We start from the raw sequence: 20,201 nt of genomic DNA on the forward strand, positions 1-20,201 counted from the left end.
GTCATTGATGGAAGAGATTTCGAAGTACAACTGGGTGTCGTCAGCATAGAGATGATAGTCGATGCTTCCTTGTTTTAGAATGGCGGTGAGTGGTTCCATGTAAATGTTGAAGAGTGTGGGGGAGAGGATTGAGCCTTGAGGAACACTTCGAGTTGAGGGAGAGGTGTCCGACATGGAGTTTTAGATCTTTATGAGTTGTGAGCGGTTATGTAGAAATGAGGAGAACCATTTCAGGACATTGCCATCAGCTCCTACGCGTTTTTGAAGGGCGTCTAAGGGTAGGTTGTGATCAACCGTGTCAAAGGCAGCTGATAGGTCGAGGAGGACAAGTAGGCAGCATTTGGTGGAGTCAAGGGAGTTGTGAATGTCGACTGTAATGCTCAGTATAGCGGTTTCTGTGCTGAATCCTTTTCTGAACCCAGATTGGTGTGAGTAGAGTAGGTTATTAGATTCCAGGTGAGGTTCAATTGGGAGAGAACACATTTTTTGTTGAGAACACAGGATTTTGGCTAGGAAAGGGAGGTGGGTGATGGGCCTAACATTTTTGAGGTAATTAGGGTCGGCCTCAGGTTTTTTTTTAGGAGGGGGGTGACTTGGCCTAGTTTGAGGCTTTCAGGCATCACTCCGTTGTTTAGAGAGCTGTTGATAATCTTTGTCCACAGTGGGGTTAGGGTGAGGTTCTTGGCTAGGGAGGCGGGTAAAGGGTCAGCGAAATGGTTGGAGGGTTTGGAGTTAGCAATCAAATTGGAAATGTCCTCTTCGGAGAGAGGGATGAAGTCTTTCCATTGCTTGGGGGGATGGGGGACAAGGGTGAGGGGTGAGTTTGGGGGTCGATGGAGGAGTGGTCTCGGTGAGCGTGTTGTGGGTTGGGGATGGGAGAGGTTTCATAAGGGATGTGGATTTACTGTGTTGGGATTGAGGGTGGTGGTCTAGGGAGAGCTCAATTTTGGAAATGTTGTCATTGAGGAATTTAGCCAGGTTGTTACACCGCAGTTTGGAGGCAGGGGGGTTAGCCTTGGTGGGCTTGGAGGTCTGTCTCTGGATGATGTTGAAAAGTTCTTTGGGGTGGTTTTTGGCTTGGTCTAGAGCGTTCCGGAAGAAGGAGGCTTTCTCCTTGATTATGTGCTTTTTGTAGTTGGTGCGTTCTTTTCTGAGGTGGGAGAGGTTGATTGTGGATGGGTTCCCTCTCCAGAGTCTCTCATCGGCTCTTACTTTTCTTCGTTCGGAATTAAGGTCGTTATTGAACCAGGTTCGGGAGGGGATGTCTCTAACTCTTGAGTTTTAGGGGGGCTAGTTGGTTAAGGGCAGTTGTCATTGTTTTGTTGTACAGAGTGGTGAGCTCGACCGTGTTGAGGTTGTCTGAGAAAGTTGGGAGCAGCATTGTGATTGTTTCTTGAAGGGCAGGGAGGGGGTTGTCTTTGAGATTTCTGGACCATTGGTGGGTGATTTGAGACTTGATTGGAGGAGCTACTGTTTGGTTGATACTGAAAAGGATGATGTGCTGATCTGAACAGTCATGAGATTAGGGTGTTGAGGTGGCTCACTGGTGTTTGAGAGGGATGGGATCGTTCTTTTAGGTCTGGTGGATTGGGAGTTGCGAGGGGAGGAGCGCCAGCTGGGCGTCATGAGAATGGGGTGTTGAGGTGGCTCATTAGTGTTTGAGAGGGAGGGGAGTCTTGGATGTTAGGAGGGGGGAGGAGGGCGCAGTGGTGTTGAGAAAGATTGTGTTGATGGCATGGGAGATAGTGTTGAGTTGGATGTGAAGTAGTGTTAGGTTTTCAGTTATGGTTGAGAGGTGAGTCGGGGACAGAGGTAGGAGGGACTTGAGTTGTCTGGAGGACTTTTCCTTGCTGGGAGAGGTTTTGCTCTATCTTTGATGCCCAGGACTTCTTGGACCTATTGCTTCCTTTTTACTTTTACCAAGGCTTGATACCGCCTTGGAGCCTGGGGGCTAAGCAGCGCGAAGCTGCAGCCCTTGCCGAAGGAATCCCCCTTTGTAGGGATACCCCCTCCTTATGGGCTATTGCGGGTGCCCACACAGATCATTTTCACTTCGAGTATGCAGGGGCCACCCTGCGTCTTTGCGTGCCCTTTTATTGTTGCAGAGCGGGTGCCCACCCCCCTTTTTAATTTGAGCGTTGAGGGAGCCTACCCCTCATTTGCCGCCCGAGATTGCCGCTGCTACCGCCCAGCCGCCTCGAAGTCAGGCAATGCGGCCTGCGATGTGGGCGGGGCCTGCGGCTAGACAGGCGGAAGCAGGAAGCAGCGCGAGCATTGCAGGGCTCCCATTAGCTGGGGGAGCCCCGGAAAAGGAGTTTGCCTGGAGCCGGGAGTGCTCCCTACCTTAAACCCGGTCCCGATACGGGGGACCGAGTAAAGTATGGCGCGTGAGGAAGGCGGGCTCCCGTGAGGAGAGAGCCCCGCAAGCGCCGCAGCCTGTCTACTGCAGAGGGGGGCGCGAGGCACTTTGCCGGTGCCTGTCCCCCCTGCCGCATCCAGAAGAGAGATATCCGAGGTGACGGCTGCCTGAGAAGAGGAGTCCCCTGTGCCGGAGCCCGTTGAGTAAGGGCTGGGCAGGGGTCATAGCTGCATTTCGCTCCCGCTCCCAGAGGGAGCAGGTTTTCTTTTCAGTGCTACTACGAGGTACCGAGTCAGAGCGGCCCCGTGTGTTCAGTGGGCCGCTCCAACGATGGGGCAGTATTTATTTTAAAGAGCCCTGTGAGGTGCCAGCGAGGGCCTGTGTCCTTTCCCCAGTGCTTGGGGACATGCTTCTTGCCTGAGCCAGATGGCTCCAACGTTTGGCGCATTTGTTCCTAAGGGCCAGTGAGAGCCCATGCCGCATTTCTACTTCACAGCTGACCTGCAAGTAGTGGGCAGCTGCACCGTTTAGGTCTTTCTTTCTAGGGGACAAGCTTTGAATGCAGGAGTGAGATGCGCTCCTTCGCCCCCATTTTTGCATGCACATTTAGTTTTGCGCCAAGTACGCACCCTTGACCTTCGCTGCCTAGGCAGCAGCCCTGACTTTGTGGACATAGGACATTTGAGCCCCTTTCTGAGATGGCCAGTTGGTCAGGGGGATTGTTACATTTATAGGGCGCCAGGCCCTAATGTGATTTATGTGCTAAATGTGATGATGGTGCTAAGCAATGTAATGCATTTAGTATGTTTTACTCACCCGGTTTGATACCTCTAAATTGTGGTTTAGGATTGAAGTTGTTTTGCATATCATGGTTAATTTTAGTGAGATTATATTTCCCTGTGTGAGGTGCGCCCCTAATGTGTTATACTTAGGAGGTTAGGGTTTAATGTAGTTAGGCTTGTGTGATACTGTGCATAATGTAGTTTATGTTACAGGCTGATGCAAAGTGTACGTTTATGATCTGTTTTACTTGTACTAAGTTTGCTTTGTGATGGTTCTGACAGTGGTCCATGCGGCCCTGTCATGTGTCCATAATCCCTTGTAAATATTGCCCAGTGCCAGTTGGCACAGTATACATGATGTGAATACTATTCTAATGTGTTTTGAGAATACAAAGGCTATTTTTGATATAACCTTGTGTGGAGTTCCTTTTTTAGTGTTTCTGGGATGTTGTTGCTTTTGTGTGCGTGCGCAAATGCTTTACACATGGCGTCCGGGATAAGCCTGACAGCTCGTGCCAAGCTATCAAGGGGGTGAGCAGGGGTTCTCTTTGGCGTGTAACTCCCTTGCCCTGACTAGAGTGGTGGTCTCTACCTGGCTTTGGCGCAAGCCTTAGCCAACCAGAGATCCAATTTCTAACAACTCCACACTCATCCCATATGGCTTTCAGATAGGCAGACATAAAATGGGTGCCCCCAAACTCAGCCAATCTCCTAAGGGAACCCAACCATGGTGAAAATGCCAAGCAGGGCTATAGCTGCTGTAGGTGTAGTAAATGTTCTATGGAGTACGGCTTCTCAATACCCGGTGGCATGGTCCACAACCACCAGGATGAACCTGTTGCCAGAGGCAGTAGGTGGGTCTAGTAGACTAGCTTTCAGATATGTCTGCCTATCTAAGATGATATCCTTAGGTAACCCAAACCTGGGGAAAATGCCAAGCGGGACTTTAGCTACTGCAAGGGCCGTAACCGTTTTAAGAGGTAAGGCTTCTGAATACCTGATGGAATGGTCCACTATCAGGATGAAACTTTTGCCAGAGGCAGTAGGTGGGTCTAGTAAACCAACAATGTCAATGTCCACTCTTCCAAATGGAGTCTCCATCACAGGCAGTAGTATACGGGAAGCCTTTGGTTTGCCTCAAGTCTTGCCACTGTCTTGACAGGTGACCCGAGCGACATAACTTCTACACCTTTTAAGATATATGTGGCCATAGAAGTGATTGACCAATTTTTCCAATGTTTTGGTGTCCCCAGATTTCCAGCTAAGAGGATGCCATGTGCCAGGTTAAGGAGGCATCCACTGTATTGCTTGGGAACAACCACTCTCCTGGTTGCCATTGGTTTGGAGTACCTGGCCTTACTGTACCAGACTTCCTTCTCTCAGTACACCTTATGGGTTCCAGTGACATCACCTTCCTCCTGTTTCACAGCCAGCTGTCTCAGGCCCTCAAGAGTTGGACAAGTCTTTTGTCCTTGGCTCAAATCCCATCTGATGGGTTCTACTGCTCCCTGGAGTTCAGCCGGGTCAGGCAAATCTTTCAGGGAAGCAGTTCACCCTTCAGCCATTAGGCTGGATTAGGTACCTCTGGGTCTGGTCTGGGGACACTAGGAAGCGGACTTGCCAGGCTCCTACCCTTCCTTCTGGTGCAAGGGCCTTTGGCCATTTATCCAGGCTCCAAGGTCGTGTGACTTTTCCCTAAGGCCTTTTGTGAAATAGTGGAGACAAATACTCACTCAGGGAAACCCAGCTTTGCTGCATGAGTTGTTCTTTCCACCTCTGCCCACGCAGACGTTTCAGGGTCATTGCGGATGGCAGGGGACACAGGTACTTTCTTTAGGCCAGTAACCCCTTCCCACTCAAAAGTCTACCACAGCTATGGGATGTGACTTGTAACATTGTCAGAGTTTACTATCTGATAAACCTCATAAATGATGAGCTGCCCTGGAAAAAAACGCTCAGTCATAACCATGGTGATGCTGGCACCAGTATCACTCAAGGCCCTGACTTCTATTGCACTGATTCTTGCTCACTGCCTGTATTTTGCTATACTGGCAGTCCAGTGGGCCAAGAGTTAAATTTCCTCCTCACCATGGAGACTAATGGAACCTCAGTGTACCCACTACAATTCCCCGGAAAATCTTCCACATCTATCCCTGTACTTGCCATACCTTTGTGATGGTCACCAGTGGGTGAATTCTCAGTGCACACAGTAGCGCCCATCGCATGCCCTGGATGTTAACAGTTATAGCACAACACAGCCTTTGTAGGGTCAACATTTTTACCTAGGTACCCCCACCCCTTTGAATTAGATGTGGCTCTGACCCCCTCCCCGTTGAGCATCTTTTGGGAATTCTTTGGAAGACTCCTTTATATGTCTCGCTTGAGCCAGCACGCCAATGCCCCTGCAAGGCATTTAGGGAGGGGTTTGGAACTTTGAACACATGCTCGTGCGTGTGCTTTGTTTTACAAACCGGCAATTGGCCTGTGCATGCGTCTTTCTTAAAAAGACGTACAAAAGGGGGTGGTGATGGACGGAGCATCTGAACCAATCAAACACTCACACCCAGTCAACAGATCTGGGTTTAATCCATCACTGTTCTTTAGCCCACTCTGCCACCCCAGTTCAGACATGGCCATATGCAAATCAGTCTGACCCTGTGCCTCATGGAAACAGTCCAGCCCGAACTGCCAAGCCATGCCTTCCCTGGACCGGAAACAAGCTTCCGAGGACCGGTTTCTGGCATTTCAGCCGTCTTCAGCCCGGCTTGCCTGAATCCAGTGGCAAAGTGAGCAAGGGACTCACTGGGTGTGAGTGTTTGATTGGTTCAGATGCTCCGTCCATCACCACCTCCTTTTGTACCACTTTCTTAAAAAGGCAGAACGCAATTGGTTCAAGGCGGGTGATTGTCCCGCCTTCTTTGCTACCTGGCCTATGGTGCTCGGGAGCGAGCAGTGGCGCGCTGCATTCCTCATGTGGATCAGGTTACTGCGGCCAGCTGCATTCATTACAGCACGCGCATGTCACCACTCTTTAATTATGCTTATTAACACAATGCGCCCACAGCGTGCTTTACATTCAAATTCTGCCAACTTCAGCTTCTTGGTGCTTTCAGAGCCTCGAAGGGGCAGAGCATAAGTATCCCCCGAGATTACAATTCTTTGTCGGCTCTGAGACACCCCCTCCCTCCCTCCCACTCTCCAGATCGCTAGTCGATTTTAACTGCGCACCATGGGCTGGTTTTCAGATTTCGGCTGCACAACTCCCTCAGCATTGCTCCTTACCCCATTCCTCTCCCAGTGCTGCTGCTTATTTTTGCTAGCAGGGTCCACTCCTGTGATGTAGTGTAGTTCCTATATTCCCAATAGGCTCTGCGCATTGGAAAAATATACACTATAGATTTGACATAGACTGATGTCAGTATGTCTCTATCGAGTATACTAAACTTAATTGTGTGTGCCAGCTAGCTCAGAGGTCACTTGAAACTTTCTCGAATACACAAGAAGGGATTCGTTTCTGACAACCGCATAAACATGACAACTTTGTTTCCCCAAGAATAAAACGTATCTTCAGAGTTGTGGAGACAATAGATAACTATTTTACTCATTCAATCTTGCAGGCTTCGTTTCTACAGAGTTGTATAAAATAAAGAGACGGGCGTTTCAATAAAAGGGGTTTATTGAACAGTCTTCTTTCTTATGCAAGAGAGGTGAACTACTACAATCGTTAGACAGAATGCAAAGAATAATGCATACAGTGTAAACAGTAATATAAAATAATACTGTAATAGCATTGTCTGTTGCTATGACTTGTAAAAATATATACATAAATAACACAAGCTAAAATGCTCAACTGGTGCTTCTAAAATACTCCTACCCCAATGTACCTAACCTAGGTTTAGTACGAGGGAAGAAGTAAGTGTTTGTCTTTAGCATAGGTTTACTTTTACAAAGAATTTGCCGAAGGTTTCTCTAGGTTCTAATCAGCTCATACCTTAGAATGAGAGAGGTTGGTATCTCTTTCACGGACTCGATTTCCCAACACCCCGCAAGGAAAGTCAGAAATACTGGAGCTGGATTTCTCGGCAGAGGATGACAGCTTCTGATCAGTGCGTCAGCTGGAGAGTTGTCTTCCTTCGGCACTTGCTGTAGAGAGCTGCGTCGTGCAAGTAAGTAGTCGAACTGCAACGAACCACACCGTGCTTTGCCATAGCAAGTGAAGGTATATTTATACCTTGAAGGTGTTTAGGAATGCCAGCCTTGACGTAAAGTCGGGCATATGAACGTCATGAATGAACCCCTAAGGAATAGTTGTTCATGCAGAATAACGGAGTTCTTGGAGAAGTCAATATTCAAGCAAGAAATCGTTGTGACGTAGATGAACGGGTTGAAGAAGCCATGCCTGTATTTGGGCAGCATGGGCTATGCCTAAATAGGGAATGGATGTCTATGCCTATATAAGGGAAATGGGAATTGTACCTATATAAGGGCATGAATCGGGAAAATTCATACGGAATCTAAAACGACATACAACACCCACTCCACTTTCTTATGTACGACTTATACTAACTACTAAGTTCTAAACATGATGAAACAGATCTAAAATATATCTACACAATAAGCGTTTAAAACCCACCCAAAATACATGAAAATGCATTGGCACTGGTTGTACACAAGAGCATTGGTACTGTACACATTCAAAGCAATGTTTCATTTTAAGCAAATAGTTGACATTTGAAATGCTAACTGAATGAATCATGAAAATGTACATTTATGAAATGGCTCGTAAATACAGAAGAAAAAATGACGAAACCATTCCATGTCAGATTTACATAAAAAAACATAAAACTGTATGTGGACAAGGTCAAATATTGTCTCTGGAAGTACTCAAAGAAATCTTGTTCTCTATGAATAGTTCTACTATAAGCAGATTACTTGTGTCAAAAATGAAAACTACAATTTTGGAAGAAAAAATAATTAATCATAGAAAAAAAGAGTTCCAAAGTTAGAACTTTGTTTTGAAAAATAAAGGTTGAATTCAAAGTCTCTCAGTACACTGTGTGCCAAATTCAAAAGTCAGAGTTAGGGCTTGGAGAAAACTTGAAATCTTCTATGTCTGTTGACAAAAAATCATCTACTGTTGATTGTGAAAGATGGATTACCTCGTTTAGAAGATTAACCGCACATAGATGTGAAGCATCGCCGTTAGTATTGGTCGCATTAGCAATGTTTGTACAGTTCGTACTGGAGGGTACCTGCGCCCCTGTTCTCTCTCGTACCTCAGCATCAGCATTTTGAATCTGTGATATCTCAATGAATGCCGTCATCAGAATTGGTAGCCGCTGGGGACAACACAGTGCATGGGCCGTTACTGGTTCAAGCAAAGTATCAACATCCGTTGGCATGACTGATGGGAGTGTGAGACATGTGTCTAGCATGCATTCTTCTCCGCATAGCAGGCAGCGTAGAACAGGTAAGATTCAATCTTGCCAAATTGGTCTGAATGACAGAAACCATGTGGTATTTAATTCTCGTGGACGAGGTAGTCCCAAAATTTGGACGATGCGCTCACGACACTTCATCGCCAGTAGAGTTGTCTCCATGGAGAACTGGGTGTCGCTGGTGAATTGGCTTGCCATATCGCAGCAGTAGGAGCAAAAATAGTATCCCTGCGGCGAGTCCTAAAACGAGGGGCAGTCCGCCAAACACCGAGTGCACAAAGTTTTGGGAATACTCCTAGGACCGCTTCAAAAGGTGCTAACAGTCCAAAAAATACGGTCTTAAATACATGTACAATACCGCTCATATCAGACATGTTTAACATAACACTTAACATTTCTGAGAAATGTATAGGGCAGTTTGCAGTTAAGAGGGCATGTATCTCGGCAGAAGTCCTTGCGATTCGCAGATCGTAGGTCTCTTTGGCCGAGGTCAGTGTCACTGTTTTTTTTGCAAAAGAATGGCTTTAATGCTGCTTAAAGTATCAATTCGTATAGAAGAGATGTTCAGTGAAGTCCATAAAGGCAACTCCCTGTCTGTCTTAGTTTTCGGAAACAATACTTGCATACAGAAGTTACCCTGGCTGACACAGTTACTAGATGTGGTATGCCTGGCAACATGCCACAGCAGCCGTGATCATTCAACATGAGGTAACTCCCATTCGAGAGCTGGACAAAAATTAGATCAATCACTGCAGCTGGTGAACCTTGTAGGTGGCAGGATAAATTGTTAGAGGAACCCTCGCAGGCCCCGTGTAAGTTTATACCCTGACAAAGGAGAGAACCGCTTAGTGCGCTTTCAGTTTGTCCTGCTAAGAAATACTTCACGTCCTCCACTCCAACATCTGTGTGTGTATGGTAACTCCCAGGATGTCTTGATGTATTCTTTACCCAACCTTTCATATGTGACGGCTGGTATGCGTTTTAGGCAATACTGACAATGAAAAATTGTAACAGGCAGAGTGATTGTCCCATGTATTATCCATTCAATAGCTGGTTTTTCAGCTACTGTAAATGTCAATCTTGCAGGTTTTTCAATGCTCAGCACTGTATAGTCTGCTCCCCTTTGTGCCGATTTGATCTGTTTATCAGTGAGATTAAAATCCGAAAACAGTGACGTGGTATTGATTAAACGCCAAGGCACATAGCCTGAATGAAGGTTTTCCAACGTCCAGCCTAATAGCATGATAGAACGTAATTGCGACTGACCATATAGCATCATGACCAAGTCCTGTTCCATGATGTCTATGGCAGAAGACACTATGCTGTCCAATAAATATATCCTGGACGACAGAGTTGTTAACCCATTGTCAACCACAGAGTTTTCTCTAAATGAATACGATCAATTTCTCGGATTCTTTCTGCAGTCTCTGCTTGTGTAATCTTCCATGCTTCAGTATAAGCAGCATAGATACCGGCATATATATAAAACGTTTATGAGGCGGTGCTCTTGGTCCTAGCAAGAATTTACTAAGATCAGCACTATCTTTAAGTAAAGATAAGTGCTGCTTTACATCCTTAAGTGTAGATCTATGTAGCCAATCAAGGCTAAGTTTCCCTACACTGTATGTTGTTACTATTCCAGGATGCTGTCTTTGAAAATATCTTGGGTCTGGCCTATTGAATGTAAAACCCTGTGTTTTGTTAAGGAACCTATCTTGACAGTTGTTTGTGTCTGTGGGCCACATCAACCATTTTTCCAATCTGGATCTGTTCTGTTGTGATGCAAAATAGTATGTACGTCGACCTCCCCCTCTGAAGTGTTATCACTATCAGGTGTAGGTGTAGGTATGGACGGATTGTTTAGGTCTTTGATCTTGGCTAACACAAGACGTCTGTTAGACAGTGTCATTCAAAAACATAATTTGCTCAGGTATTATATAGGCTCTAAATAAAGCTTCTATTCCCTGAACCTGCCAATCTTTCGTACCCCAGACCGTTTTTGTCTCAATGTTGTTTTTTCAAAAGTCAAAACCAAGTTTAGTCAGTTGGGCATAAAAGGCTGCAGAATAAGTCTGTTTGGTAATTGTCAACATACTTTTCATTCCTGTTTTGTTTACATTTTTAAAGTAAAACGATTCTGGATTGGATACATTGAACCTTGAAAAAGTACGTAAATTTCATTAAAAATGTTTTTGAGCTACCCTTTGGTGGCCTAGGACAATGTTTCCATTGGTTATACATTGTTACATTGCTAGGATTTGCAGATTTGTGCAAGAAATGAGGACCATAATGATTATAACAATACATTTGTTCATAGTCTGATAAACCTTTTAAATATTCATTATTTGTGAATACTGCAGACATTTCTAGGTCTGACATCATATTATTAACAGTTTCGAAGTCCCAATCATCAGAAAATGTACTTGATGAAACAAAGTCACTTAATTAAATCTTGAATGAGTATGGAATCTTCAACAGCTCCGACGGCCAAAAATATCATAATCCGTTTTGTCCCAAGCTATACCACCAGGTATAGGAACGGCTGTGATGTTCACTGATGACAAGTCTCTTTGTTCACGATGGGATGATTTGTGTGGCTTTAGGAGTAAGTTGATGTTCTTACTTGCTGCGTCCATTTTGACATATCTTCCATTTATCAGCATTCCCAGAGTTATCAGAAGAGTCAACCAAAGTAGAACAAAAAGTACTCCCAACACAATCCAAAGAACAATCCATGGTGAGACTAGATAAGTCTTTTCCGGGTGATGAAAAAGGTCTGTTGCTTGTTCTTTGAAAGTTATTTTTACTGGCGTCGTTTCAGGCTCGCTAGGATCCTCAGAAAACGTAACAAAGTTAATTAAATAGCCAGAGGCAGTTCTGTCAATAGTAGGGATTGCATCAGGATTCGTTGAAATCGCTGGAACCACTTGATCACATGTTACTTCATTGTAGACTGGAGCTACTTCGTTGTAGACAGGTGTTTCTTGACGAAATGTTATTTGGGTCTCAAGAGGTACAAATTCCATTGCTTTGTTGCATAGTCCTTCATTTCGCACTGCAGATTCCTCAAAGGTGATGACTCTCCCAGTCTGAACCTCTTGGATAGTAGCCAGAGCTGGGCGTCTGCTACATTGGCGGAGTCCACTAGGCCTACTGCTTATTATCGGCCACATAATGTGGTTTGACCAGGTCGATTGACACAAACCTGTTCTCCTTTTTACCAGCAAGGGGCGGCAGTAATACTGTTCTTGATCAGTGGATTGCTAGGACAGGTACGGGTTGTTTGTAAGAAGGCCCAAATTCCTTCCTGTCCGCGTTCTTTTCTCCGACTAGATCACCAAGCTTTGGGATCCAGACAGGCCTTGCTGGGACGGGCGTTTTTTTCTCAGCAGTGGTAGGTTTCAGGAACACGTTGCTTTGTTTCGTTCTTATTTCTTTCAAGTCCTGTAAAACAGCCAAACGATCTTTGATATCAAAATCATTTTAGTCCACCACTGATGTCTGACAATCAAGGTCCGCAACCAGCATTCTAGTTCCAAAAAGTACTTCATATGGAGTGATACCCCCTAGAGAACTTCTTGGCAAATTGTTAAGTCTACGTTGGAAATTTATTAGATGTTTGAGCCACCAGTCACCCTAACCTAATACCCTAGCTGTTATAGACTGCTTTATGTCCCGGTTTTTCTCTCCACAACCGAATTTCCCTCAGGATGGAATGGACTAGAGTACCGCAATGCAACGCCCAAATTGGCCATGGCCTCCTTGTACGCTCGAGAGCTAAAAGCAGGACCCTGGTCAGAATGTAGAGTGCTGACTGCTTATGTGCCGATAAAAGACTCACAAATCTTTTATAACAGTTCGAGCTTCAACCGAGCGCTGAGGCCACATCCAAATAAATCTCGAACACAAATCCACTGTGACCATGATGTATTTATAGTTACCATCCCTCTGCAAGGGACCGCAGTGATCCAGGTAAATGCAAGCTAATCGTTTATCTGAAATTAACAGGGGCGTCTGCGCAGGAAGTTTCACAGTTGAGACTTTCATCTTTTGGCATATTTCACATTCCAAAACATCGTTTCTGGCTTGTTTCCGCATGCGTGGCCACCAGTATCTCTGTTTCAATAATTACACTGTGGCAGAAACACCTGCATGAGCAGAGGCAAGCTCTTCATGTGCTGCTAAGATTAGTCCTAATCTATGTTTCATGTTTGGAATCACTCTATCCCCCACTCCAGGGATTCGAGCAAACAGAACATTGTTTGCATCAGTTATGTATGAGTATTTGAGTGGAAACCCTTCAGGTAATGTTTTACCACTGTCTTTGCTTGAAGCATTGACAGCCAGCATTATTTTACTGTCTATTTTAGTTCTCCAACGAGTGATTGCCGCTACGGAAGCCGTTTGCACAGCTGCCTTCATCAGCCAATGAATTCCCTTCTACGTGAACGCCATCATGTTGATGACTCCGCGTATGTATCACGTGAGTGTTTTGTAGTCCTTGTCGTAACTGAACTACTTGTTCCCAAAGCAATTTATACTTGATTGTGCCACTTTTTGCATCTTTGTAACCGTTTTGAATCCAGAATCGTACACTAGGAGTGTGGGAAATTTGCGGTCCGCATTTTCAAGTGCCATCTTGAATGCTTGTAGTTCAGCTCGCTGAGCTGTACAATCTCCAAGAGATTGCGTTTCAGTGACCATTGGTCTAAATTTGCCATCGCGCCAATGACCTTTAACGATCGCGCATGCCGCACTATAGGCTTGCTTACCCCCCGTAGCGGGTAGAGCTGATCCGCCAGTATAAATTATACATTCATACTGCTCTAGAGGCAGAATTTCAGTAGGCAGAGGACATTCTTGTTCATATTGGAGAAATGCTTGTGTTTTCAAATAAGGATCAAAAACGTATTCAACATCAGTTGCAGCAAGAGAATTAACCCATTGTATCCATCTCGGATGTAAAGCTTTAACATTTGTAATGCTCGCATTCGTCTCTGCCTCTAAGGCAGGTCCAGGTGTAACAACCATAATGCGGTTTCCCTGTGCGAGGCTCTCTCTTTTGCTACATCAGTTTGAAAAGCGGTCAGAATTTTTTCTATAAAAGTGAATTTCATTTCTTCTTGTGTGTACAAATGTGATTTGTGAGCTATTGGTACTTTTTTACCTTCGTTAAAAGTACGTGAATCTGCATTGTCCTGGAAAGATTCGGATCACTAAGTTGCGTAGGTTTACGTGGATTTGCAAATGTTTTGTAGCTAACATGTCTGTTTGCAATGAAAGCAAAATTTCATTATGTTTTTGTGTCCAATATACTGTTTTAAAATCAGGTTTGATTAATTTGTAGAGGTTTAACCCTTTCTGCGTAATTTAGAATGTAAGTTCTCCCGAAATTTAAGAATCCTAAAATAGACTGTAATTTTTTTCAGCATTTTTGGAGGTTGGAGCAGCGCACACTTCTCTTAAAAGTTGGCTCCCAGGCTTTTGCCTTCACTTGATAACTCATATCCTAGGAAAAGGTAATTTAGGTGGGTAATTCTTGATTTCTTGAAATTGAATTTGTACCCTTCAGTGGCGAAGCCCAACATAATGGTATTCACCCTGTTCAAGTGCCTATCCAAGTCATCGTTTGTCAGATAGATGTCATCGACATATGACAATGCCTCGTCATTATATATTTGTAGTAACTCTGTTACCCTCGCTGAGAATAATCTAGGACTATTCTTGAATCCCTGAGGGAGACAATTTTGTTCCCTCTTCAGAGTCTCTCAGCGGCTCTTACTTTTCTTCGTTCGGAATGAAGGTCATTATTGAACCAGGTTTGGGAGGGGATGTCTCTAACTCTTGAGTTTTAGGGGGGCTAGTTGGTTAAGGGCAGCTGTCATTGTTTTGTTGTACAGAGTGGTGAGCTCGACCGTGTTGAGGTTGTCTGAGAAGGTTGGGAGCAGCAATGTTATTGTTTCTTGAAGGGCAGGGAGGGGGTTGTCTTTGAGATTTCTGGACCATTGGTGGGTGATTTGAGACTTGATTGGAGGAGCTACTGTTTGGTTGTTACTCAAAAGGATGATGTGGTGATCTGACCAGTCGATTGGGAGATTGTTATTTATGGTTATGGTTTCGCTTCTGGCTATGATAGCATCTAGGGTAGAGCCCTTGTTGTGGGTTTGATCCTTGCAGTGTTTGGTGAGTTAATTTAGGGACTGGATAACAGTGTCATTATCATTGTTCCAAGGGAGGTTGAAGTCACCTAGGGAGATGTTGTCAGAGTTTGCTAGGGAGCACTGAGTTAGTAGGTCCGAGATTTAGTCACGGAACGCCGGAGAGTTTCCTGGAGGGTGGTAGATGAGATGGCATTTTGTTGTTTTGTTGTTTGGGCATGTAATGATGGTGTTAAGGTATTCGAAGGTTGGGAAGGTTTGAGTTTTGAGTTCGGTTATGTTGATGTTGTTCTTGTGGATAATGGCCATGCCGCCACCACGTTGGTCAATTCTGTCTTTTTTAATGATGAAGAAGCCAGGAGGGACTAGGAGGTCAAGGATTGGGTAAGATGTTTCTCTGAGCCACGTTTCGGTGAGGAACGCAATGTCAGTGTTGTTACACAGGATGGCATCAGCCAGCTCTATAGCATGCTTGGCTGCGGATCTGCAGTTTATAAGCATGCAGTTTACCATGTCGCTGTCGGAGTGGGCTTGAGGGGGGGGGGGGAGCTTGGGGGATGGTTGTGCGCTGGGAGGGACGTTTTGTGGGCCTGGGTTGGAGGTTGTCTCTACCTATACCAGTGATTACTTGGATGTGAGAAGGGGGTTAGGGTTTTTCTGGGGTCATAGGCTTTAGCAAGTGTCAAAGCCTCTACCGGAGACATATCAGGGGTCGTTCTTTTTGGTCTGTTGGATTGGGAGTTGCGAGGGGAGGAGCGCCAGCTGGGCGTCATGAGATTAGGGTGTTGAGGTGGCTCACTGGTGTTTGAGAGGGAGGGGATCGTTCTTTTTGGTCTGGTGGATTGGGAGTTGCGAGGGGAGGAGCGCCAGCTGGGCGTCATGAGAATGAGGTGTTGAGGTGGCTAATTAGTGTTTGAGAGGGAGGGGAGTCTTGGATGTTTGGAGGGGGGAGGAGGGCGCAGTGGTGTTGAGAACGATTTTGTTGATGGCATGGGAGATAGTGTTGAGTTGGATGTGATGTAGTGTTAGGTTTTTCAGTTATGGTTGAGAGGTGAGTAGGGGACAGAGGTAGGAGGGACTTGAGTTATCTGGAGGACTTTTCCTTGCTGGGAGATATTTTTCTCTATCTTTGATTCCCAGGACTTCTTGGACCTATTGCTTCCTTTTTGCTTTTACCAAGGCTTGATACCGCCTTGGAGCCTGAGGGCTAAGCAGCGCGAAGCTGCAGCCCTTGCCGAAGGAATCCCCCTTTGTAGGGATACCCCCCTCCTTATGGGCTCTTGCGGGTGCCCACACCGCTCATTTTCACATTTTCACTTCAAATATGCAAGGGCCACCCTGCGTCTTTGCGTGCCCTTTTATTGTTGCAGAGCGGGTGCCACCCCGCTTTTTAATTGGAGCGCTGAGGGAGCCTACCCCTCATTTGCCGCCCGAGATTGCCGCTGCTGCCGCCCCGAAGTCAGGCAAGGCGGCCTGCGATGTGGGCGGGGCCTGCGGCTAGGCCGGCGGAAGCAGGAAGCAGCGCGAGCATTGCGGGGCTCCCATTAGCTGGGGGAGCCCCGGAAAAGGAGTTTGCCAGGAGCCGGGAGTGCTCCCTACCTTAGGTCCCGGTCCCGATACGGGGGACCGAGTAAAGTATGGCGCGTGAGAAAGGCGGGGCTCCCGTGAGGAGAGAGCCCCGCAAGCGCCGCAGCCTGTCTACTGCAGAGGGGGGCGCGAGGCACATTGCCGGTGCCTGTCCCCCCTGCCGCATCCAGAAGAGAGGAGTTCCGAGGTGACGGCTGCCCGAGAAGAGGAGTCCCCTGTGCCGGAGCCCATTGAGTAAGGGCTGGGCAGGGGTCATAGCCGCATTTCGCTCCCGCTCCCAGAGCGAGCAGGTTTTCTTTTCAGTGCTACTACGAGGTACCGAGTCAGAGCGGCCCCGTGTGTTCAGTGGGCCGCTCCAACGATGGGGTAGTATTTATTTTAAAGAGCCCTGTGAGGTGCCAGTGAGGGCCTGTGTCCTTTCCCCAGTGCTTGGGGACATGCTTCTTGCCTGAGCCAGATGGCTCTAACGTTTGGCGCATTTGTTCCTAAGGGCCAGTGAGAGCCCATGCCGCATTTCTACTTCAAAGCTGCCCAGCAAGTAGTGGGCAGCTGCACCATTTAGGTCTTTCTTTCTAGGGGACATGCTTTGAATGCAGGAGTGAGATGCGCTCCTTCGCCCCCATTTTTGCATGCACAGCTGCGCAGCACTTAGTGCCAGATGCAACATTTAGTTTTGCGCCAAGTACGCACCCTTGACCTTCGCTGCCTAGGCAGCAGCCCTGACTTTGTGGACATAGGACATTTGAGCCCCTTTCTGAGATGGCCAGGTGGCCAGGGGGATTGTTACATTTATAGGGCACCAGGCCCTAATGTGATTTATGTGCTAAATGTGATTTTGGTGCTAAGCAATGTAATGCATTTAGTATGAGGCTGCCTTAAGGGCCTCTTGGCTCCTGCTCTGACTTTAACCTGGTGACCCCCTGCCTTTTATTCTGTGCTTCACCCGTGAGCCTCAAATCGGCCCAACATCCCTCCTCGCCCTTGCATCCGGGGGCCGACAGTAAAGCCCATGCTTTCCCTTCTCATGCAGCCCTTGCACAACCTTCCTTTGCACTTTACTTTGCCTGTACACCTTAGGTTTCACCCGGTGCCTGTACTTGCTAAGCCCACCCCACCCCCCTCTGCTGCCCCCCCCTGACTGCCCTCACCCGCTCCTCTTGGCCTCTCATATTTTACCTCATAGAGGGCTTACATTAAAGTTCATTTGTTTCCCCATGGGGAATTCATGCAATCCTTAGGCGCACCCTCATTTCTCTCCTTGCACTGGGCCTCTTGTTTAATTTTGGGCGTGCACCAGGGGCATCTGAACATGCAGCTGTAGCAGCTACAGCAGCTGTGGAGTTCTTAATCGGCCTCTTCTTTCTACAGGTCCAGACAAAGGTTCATAATGGACATAAAAGGGTGGATGGATATAATAATGGATCAATGAGTGTAAGAATGGATGGATGAGTGTAAGGATGGATGGATGGGGTGAAAGCGGATGGATGAGTGAAAGGATGGATGTAAGAATGGATGAGTGAAAGAATGGATGGATGAGTGAAAGGGTGAATGAATGGTTGGGATGAAAGTGGATGGATGAGTGAAAGATTGGATGATTGAATAAAAGGGTGGATTGATGGATGAGAGACAGTGGATGAATGGTTGATGGTGGGTGGAAAGGAGGATGAAGGGTGAAAGATGGAAGAGCAAAAGGATAGCTGGATCGAGAGAGGAGTGAAAGAGTGGATGGAAATGAGTGAAAGGGTGGATGGAGGGGGTGAAAGTGGATGGATGGATGAGTGGAAGGAAGGAGGGATGGATGAGTTTGAAGGATAGATAGATAGCTGGGAGAATAGGATTGGCCCCAAGTGCATTGTGAACCACTCGCTTTAGCAGCTACAGCAGGCTGGAGCTCTTGATGAGCCTCTTCTGCCTGCAGCTCAGCAGACATAGGCCTATTATTAACGAGTAAGGGTGAGTGAATGAAAAGATGGATGTGTGGGTGAAAGGGTGGATAGAAGAGTGAGTGTATGAGTGGCTTGCTAGATGGTTGAATGAGTGAAAGAATGGATGAGTGACAGGGAAGGTGGATGGACGATGGATGTGTTGATGAAGGAAAGGGTGAAAAGATAGCTGGGTTGCAGGATGGATGGATAAGTAAGCAAAAGGATGGATAAGTGAAAGGGTAAATTGATGGATGAGTGGAAGAATGGGCGAGCGAAAGGATGGACAGGTGGCTGAGATGGATGGCTGGATATGTTTGGGGATGGATGGGTAGATTTGGATATGAATGGACAGATGGATGGATTGACAAACAATAGTGAAAGGCTGATGAAAGAATGAATGGAAGCCAATTTATAGGTGAAATGCTAGATATCAGTGGGTGAATGAAAGGAAGAATGGGTAGATCTGCAGAAAAGAAGCAAAATAAGGAAATCACTAGTATTCAAATCCTTCTATACTATAAGCCTGACATAACCAGAGAGGCCATTATCAGAGCTCTTCTATAATGAATGCTGCCATTATTTGACAGTGCACTACATGGCACCAAAGGGACAAGTGGATTTTGTGCAGGACAAGTATATTTATGAAGCTAAATGTCCCATGGACAAGTAGATATTTTATTAAATTCCACACATGTGACCTTGAACCGTGAACTTTCAGCTAACACTAACAATAGTATGAATAGCCACAAAATACTCTGTAGAACAAATCCACTCTTTAAACTTAGCCTTAAACTCTGAATAATAGCCACAGTTCTAAATACTATTATAATCGAATGAAACAGACCCTCAGATAATAGGTTCTTTAAAAACATCAATCTAGGTTGGTGAAAAGTATTTATATTCAAGAACTTCTAAGGCTTTCAATGTACTAACCTGCATGTCCAGGCCACAGGATAACATACCCTGGGGTCTTCCAGGCCGGAAGGCAACAGCTGAGCAAATATTTGAATGCTTCCGAAGGGATCGACCGACTTTCTTGCCTTCTAAATCAATGACTGTTATTGTCCCCGAATCATCTGCAGCAGACAAGAGACTTTCGTTATCATTAACAGAGATGCAGTTGATCTCGTCCTCGCTCACCCTGAAGCGCACTACAGGTTCCTTAAGTGAGCGGACATCCAGAACACTGACAGTTTCGCCATGAGAGGTATACAGCCTACTAGGGCAGGCGGGAGAAAAAGCCACACAGGTCACATCTGCCCCACTGTCAAATTTCAGTTGATCCTGTGGGACACCTTGATCGCTCCAAATGGTAAGTTCCCCTGCCTCTGCTCCAGAGGCAACCAGCCCGTCACTGCTCACACTCAAACACAGTATAGAATTTGCATGTCCATTCTGCCACTTCACTGCCATGGCATGTCAGGGGGAGACCTGTAAAGACACAATTGTATATACAACATTTAGCAGTATTTGATAGGACGCTGTATGCTTTGTGCATCTCTGAATTAAAACATTTGTTGTGCAATCAGTGGTTGGCAGAGTTTGAGAACAATGGTAACATATGTTTAAATCAATGAGTGTGTTCCCAGAAGCAAACAAAAGAGCTGCAACTAAATAAAGAATGTCATGGTATCCAGACACAAGGTTTTTAAACACTTTTTTAAAAGGCATTATAAAAATGGGCCGGTTTACAAAACAACAGTATCAATCCTGAACACTGCGTTCTGGGACAAATCACAGACACAACCCTTGAACAGTTGGCAAGCTATTAAAGCCGGATTTCGAAATTATACAAAGGGGTGAAGGTGGTTCTACTTTCCAGTAACTGCCATGTGCTGGGGGCCTATTTTACTGCAAACTCTCAAATATGATTTCTTGTCACAAAACCACGTTATGTCGCACTTTAGCCATTACGGTCTGCCAAGCATAGTCATTACAAGCATTGGCATAGC

At 46.0% G+C, this 20,201-nt stretch overlaps 1 protein-coding gene across 2 annotated transcripts in view; it reads right to left on the minus strand.

The window, feature by feature from the left end:
- WDR53 (WD repeat domain 53) overlaps positions 1–20,201 on the minus strand; it is a 203,692-nt gene that overhangs the window by 116,025 nt on the left and 67,466 nt on the right. For both annotated transcript variants that reach the window (XM_086943944.1, XM_086943945.1), the window contains exon 3: positions 19,183–19,680. In XM_086943944.1, coding sequence (XP_086800070.1) covers positions 19,183–19,662 — 480 coding nt within the window. In that variant the 5' untranslated portion in view covers positions 19,663–19,680. The remainder of the gene's footprint in view (positions 1–19,182; positions 19,681–20,201) is intronic.

The sequence above is a fragment of the Lissotriton vulgaris genome, chromosome 11, assembly GCF_964263255.1.
Source record: "Lissotriton vulgaris chromosome 11, aLisVul1.2, whole genome shotgun sequence".
Taxonomy (NCBI): Eukaryota; Metazoa; Chordata; class Amphibia; order Caudata; family Salamandridae; genus Lissotriton; species Lissotriton vulgaris.